General features: G+C 45.7%; 1 protein-coding gene across 1 annotated transcript; it reads left to right on the forward strand.

Moving 5' to 3' along the window:
- Positions 1–2,452: 2,452 nt before the first annotated feature.
- On the forward strand, positions 2,453–3,284 carry LOC100942733 (UPF0472 protein C16orf72). Its single transcript, XM_012809933.1, has one exon. It carries the CDS (start codon positions 2,457–2,459, stop codon positions 3,282–3,284), a length of 828 nt encoding a protein of 275 aa, XP_012665387.1. The 5' UTR covers positions 2,453–2,456.
- The last annotated feature ends 2,718 nt before the right edge of the window (positions 3,285–6,002 follow it).

The following is a 6,002-nucleotide window of genomic DNA, read 5'->3' on the forward strand; positions in this document are numbered from 1 at the left end:
GACATCTCTCATAAAATCATTTTCTCAATGGAAGGAGTTGGAGGCTAAGTGGATTGGAATTTTCCCCATTCGATTGTTTTACTTAAATGTGTTAAGAGCGACAGTGAAAAATATTGTCTACCATTACTTCTCAGAAAGAACATATTCCCACACAGTCGTCTAGCCCTGTCTATAATAATAATTTGGTGCAATGGTGTTAAAAGTGGTGAGGTGATAATAATTAGGGTGTGTGACATAGAAATTTCAATGCTGGATTCAACATTTCACCATGCAGGGCATGAAAATTGCCGACCGGGGCTAGTCAGCTCTAAGTACTAATTAACTAATTAATCAGGTGCTGAAACCAAGTGAATGGAGAATACCAGCCAGACAACTCAAGCCTAAGCAGAGGGGTGTGCTCTTTAAAAGACAGTGCAGTCTTTCTTCTTGGTTTTTAACCCAATCAAATATGAGGAGAGAAAGTAGGATGTGGTGTTCTGTCGGTCATTTTGGTCCAAGCTTCTTACTTAGAGAAAATAAAATCATGTGCCTCTGCTAATAATTGTGAGGCTGCATGTCCCAGACAAACCTCAAAGCTCTACGAATCGGCTCTTTGGCCACGAAGTATTCGTGTCTGGTGGGGAGGGGGTGAGGAAGGAGGCTCTTCCTTAAGTTTTCTTCTACATTTTTTAAAACATAGAATGAGAAACATCTCTGGCCTTTTGGGCTGATTTTAGGTCTTTTGCCTCATCTTTCGTTTATGTAAATGAGAAGAGTCCAATTACACATATGGAAAAAGGGTTTAATGAATCGTGAAAAAGCCTGGTTTGCAGAGAAAGGGCACAATTCCCTCTTCTTCTTCTCTTTTAAATTTAACTTAGAAACATGTATTTCTTTAAGGAAGATGATGAAGCTTAATGATAAGATCATTTTATTTTTATGTACTAATTTCCATGCTTGGGAATTATTATACATATTTTGCTAGAAGATTTCGCTTCCTGTATTTTTGTTGTTGTTGTTGTTTGTAAGGCTTTCTGGATACTTAACAAATATGCCACAACAAAAACTGTGACATTCTGACTTTTTTCTCTAAATCTTAAAAATGATCGCATGTTAGTTCCTCCCATTTTGATGTTACTTTTAGCTCAGTGATAGTTTTTCTTTTTAAATATAGTTTTCTGTGGAATTGTCTGCACTGGGAAAAAGGATTGCATCATTACAAGGATTTTTTTATTGAACCCAAGGAAAAGATGTTAGTTTCCCAAACCGTTTTATCTTAGTTTTGGTATTATTATGAGGTTTTAACTAGCTAGAATTTTTAGGGTGTTGGAAATTAGGTACCTTTTTTCTTTCCTAAAAGGAACTGAACTTACACTTAGATTAGAAAATCCCGTGTTTGGGCTTTCTACTTTTTTTCTTTTTGCCCCTTCATCTTGGAATAATTTTCAATATTTGAGAGTAGTCCATACGGAACCCCCACCCAATTTTACTTAATGAGAAAACCTTTGCAAGAATACAGGAGTGGGAGGGGATCAATGACATTTGTGCTGTTAACTCGCAGAATTTAGTTAAGTCTGCAACTAGCCCCCAACAAGTGCTTTGCAAGAACAGCACAAAAGTTCTCAGTCACAACTGGAAGTGCTTTCTAGAGACTTAATCCGCCGAACTCGTTGGACACATGGGGAAACTGAGGCCCAAAAAAAGGGACGGCGGGGACAAGAGCTTTTCTTGATGTGATTTTTTTTTCCTTTACAAAATACTGCTTTGGTCCACGGAAAACACTTTTCTCAGGCACCTGCTGTGTGCAGAACATTGCTGGGGTCCAGACTGCCTGCCTACCCACGAGGGCCACAATCTTTGCATTCTATCCCCGGACCTCCCCGATCGACAACCTGGATAGGATCGACACCATGAAGTTGCCCCATAATCCTCTCTGGCAACATAGGATGTAAAATTTATTCAGCTCATTGGATGAAACTGTCAAGTCCCCAAAAATGTGTGAAAAGGGGGCCAAGCGGTAGGCAAGCGCCGCATCGAGGCAGCGCTCCTGCCGGCCCCCTCCGACTTCTCGGCGCAAGCAGGGGCTGGGAACACGCCTCCGGGTCGCAGCGCTAGCCGCGACCCAGGAGGCGGTGGCGGCGGCGGCGGCGGCGCAGAGGCCGCGGCGCCATGGGGGGGCTGTAAGAGCACACGGTGCGGCCAGAAGAGGGCAGAGCGGCGACGCTGGCGGCTGCGGGGTTACCTCCGCGGTCGCGAAGGTAGCGACCACGGCGTTGCCAGGGGCTGGCCCGGAGGGGCGGGGCGGGGAGGGGCGGGGCGTGCACCAGGGCCGCGGGCGGCGCGCGCGCTAGCAGTTGGCCTCAGGGCCCCCGTCGCCTGCGCGCCGGCCCGCCCGCCGGCGCACGAGGAGAAGCCGGCGGTCGCGGAAGGAGGGCAGCTCCGAGCAGTAGGTGAGGAGGCAGAGGAGGAGGAGGAGAATGGAGGAGCAGCAGAGGGAGGGCGAGGCGGAGGTCGCGGACCACTGGTTCTCAAAGTGGGAACGTCAGTGCCTGGCTGAGGTAGAGCGAGAAGAGGAGCTGGCCCCCGAGCTTCAGGAAGAGGCGGCCCCTGAGGCGGCGGGGCTCAAGAGCGAGCAGCAGAAGCTGTGGTATCTCTTCCAGAACTCGGCCACCGCCGTGGCCCAGCTCTACAAGGATTCTGAGTGCCAAGAGCCAGAATTCTCGATGTGGGATCCCTTCCAGAACGCAGCCATGGCCGTGACCAGCCTCTATAAAGAGAGTGGAGATGCCCACCAACGAAGTTTTGACCTGGGCGTCCAGGTTGGCTACCAGCGTCGCATCAAAGATGTGTTGGAGTGGGTGAAAAAGGGCCGGAGTGTCATTCGTCGCGAAGACCTGATTAGCTTCCTGTGCGGCAAAGTGCCTCCTGCCCCTCCAGCGCCACTCACTAGCAGAACGCCCCTGAAGCCGCCCGCTGGGGCCCCGAGCCAAGCTGAGGTCACTGAGTCCGGCTCATCAGTGGACGTCGACCTGCAGCCCTTCCACGAGGCCATCGCCCTGCACTGCCTCAACGGCGCCATGGCCAGCATCAGCGTGCAAGCAAGTGCCCCTGGCTCCCCGCCTCAAGACAGCTCCGTGGCCAGCAACGGGCACCGAAAAAGTAGCTTCCTCGAGGGCGACTTGAACCTCCTCCAGTCAGAACTGGCCCTCACCGTGGACAGTGGGGGAAACCGCAAGCGCACCACGACCCAGTGCGGTGAAGGCATCACAGACTCCCCAACTCACAAGCGCAACCGAATGGTCTAAACTGCCTCGTTGGCCGCCAGCCACCATATTGCTTAAGAGCTAACTTGACCTCAACATGTTTGTTGAAAGGATGCTGACTATCCTAGACTGACTATCTTTTTTCCTTCGCTAAGTTAAAGATTTCTATCAATTTTGCCATAAAGAAACTTTATAAGTATGCCAGAAGAGGCCTCATATGACTCTGACTTTCCAAAAAACAAAATTCTACCAGAGAATATCAAATGTCATGTAGAAATCAGCAAGAAAAGCAAAAGTATCAGGTCGAGGCCACAGCCTGGTTTATCTTGTTCACAGTTATATTTCCTTAGCACCTAGCACATTTTCTGGAGCTCAATAAATGTTTGTTGAATGAATAACTGTTACCTTATTTAAAATTCTTAAAGGGAAGTGACATAACAAGTATTGGTTATAGAATACTTTTATCCTTGTTTGGTTGGTTATGTAGAATTTGACATCCCTGTGAAATCTGGAGTCTTCCATTCTTACTCCACTGTGCCATGCACTTAATTTCTAGAAAGAAATGGTGAAAGTAATACATATTAGTGATTTGGCTGTAATTTTTTTATTTTGAAAAATAAGATGATTTTGGTGATTATGTGATGGTAGAAAAAGGACCTATTACAGTTGGGTGGGTAATACTCGACCTGAGTCAATTTAGTGCGCCTTTTAGGAAAACTAACACAGCACTTGAGATCCTGCTAAAATAAGATAAAGGCCCAGTGGAATCTAAAAAATTCCTTTTTCTGAGATTACATCTTTTTTGATCTTTGTTTTGAAGTGGAAGACCATGTAGTCAGAATGAACTTCTGGGTTTTAATTGAGAGTACGTAACAACTTGGTGTAACTAAAAGAGTATGAGCTGTGTATTAAGAGGACCAACAGTGGAAATCCTAGCTCCACAAATGTGTGACTGCATGATTTTGGGTGAGTTAATTAATGTCTATTGACCTCAGGTTTTCATCTATAAAGTAGAACTGTGTGTCTCCTAAGATCATTGTGAGGGTCCGATGAAGTCTTATTTTAACTGTCTAGCACAATACTTGGCACCTAAAGGTACTCAATAGATGTTCTTCCTTCTCTAGAAATAAAAATCCGTAAAATGTTAAAACCCATTATGCTTTAGAAAAAGCAGCAAAATAGATAAATTTAGAAATCAGCAAGTAGAATCTCTGTGCTTGAGCTGGAAGCTACTGTTCTATATTTGAAATTTGCCTAACTAGCACAGATCTTGTATTATAAATGTGTTGAGCTCATTAGTACTCAAAATCACCACTCTGGATATTAGGGCACCTAGCCTTGGACTCCTGAAATTGCCTGAGGGATGCACTTTGCAATGAGGAGAAAGATCTACCTCCTCTACCCTGAAAGAATATTAGGAGCGGAGTAAGGGTAAAAAGAGCTTGGAAGAAAAGGTCCTAGGACACTTAAAAGGCTGAAGTGGTTTTGAATGAGGGTGGAGTGGAGTGGAAGTGATGGAGAAAGTAGAGGAAAGTAGTGGAGGAAAGTTAAAAAGCCCAGGCCAGGCGTGGTGGCTCACGCTTGTAAACCTAGCACTCTGGGAGGCTGAGGTGGGTGGATCGCCTGATCTGAGGAATTGGAGACCAGCCTGAGCAAAACCCAGACCCCATCTCTAAAAAATAACTAGGCATTGTGTGGGCATCTATAGTCCCAGCTACTTGAGAGGCTGAGGCAAAAGACTCACTTAAGCCCAAGAGTTTGAGGTTTCTGTGAGCTGTGATGTCACGGCACTCTACCAAGGGCGACATATGAGACTCCATCTCCAAAAATAAATAAGTAAATAAAATGCAAAAGCCCAAATATCCCCAGGGTCTCTTCATAGTAGTGCATGAAATATGCTTAGATTAGTGAAACTTTGCCTTTATGTTCATATCAGAGAGTTGTTTCTACTTCATTAGCATGGCCTTGGGAGTAGATTTGTAACTGATCTATGCTTTAAAATAATACAATGAAATGAAGCGAATTCCCTGATATAATAAAAAGTTGCTATTGAGGTGCTCCACAGAGAGTGAGGCAGTGTGCTAAATCCCGATAAGGGATATAAAAAAGCATAAAATCAATCCTTATTCTCAAAGAGAACATTCTGCCTTGGAAGATGAATTGTGTAGCCAAGAAAGTTCTTCTGACTGTAGGAAAAGTGCCCATTTCTCAAGTGCAGACTTCAGAGAACAGAGGCTTTCTTTGCCAAGAGGGTCACAGGTTCTAGAAAAGGTACTATTTGAAATGGGCCCAGAAAAACAGGAAGGGAGTACGCAGGGACGCCAACAAAAAGATATCTAACAAAGTTTGAGAAGGAAGAAACGGTAAAGTGGATTCAGGGGATCATAGGAAGTGGGTAAGGGGAAATAGGGGCCAAAGTGTTAGAGGATCGCAAATACCCACCCAGTACTTTAGAATCTATCCTGGGGCAGGGGGTAGTACCACCTGCCCTGTGCTTTAGGGAGACTAGTTTGGCAGGAGGCCTGTGTTGTCCAAAAGGGAGACACTGAGGGTAGGGACAGGGTAGAGTGTCCCTCTGGGATGTACTTTACTGGGGATTGCCATTTTGGTTAACCCATGTTTACCTTGATAAGGCTTAGTCTGAGAAACCTTTATTCAACCCAACCTCTGACACTACAAACCTTTCTGAGGCAGAAAGCACCTCCAGGGGCTTCTGCAGTGCTTTCAGAGGCTAAGAAAACCTTTCTTCCCAGCTGCAGT

The sequence above is a fragment of the Otolemur garnettii genome, unplaced genomic scaffold (genome assembly GCF_000181295.1).
Source record: "Otolemur garnettii isolate 467f Iridium unplaced genomic scaffold, OtoGar3 scaffold00117, whole genome shotgun sequence".
Classification (NCBI taxonomy): domain Eukaryota; kingdom Metazoa; phylum Chordata; class Mammalia; order Primates; family Galagidae; genus Otolemur; species Otolemur garnettii.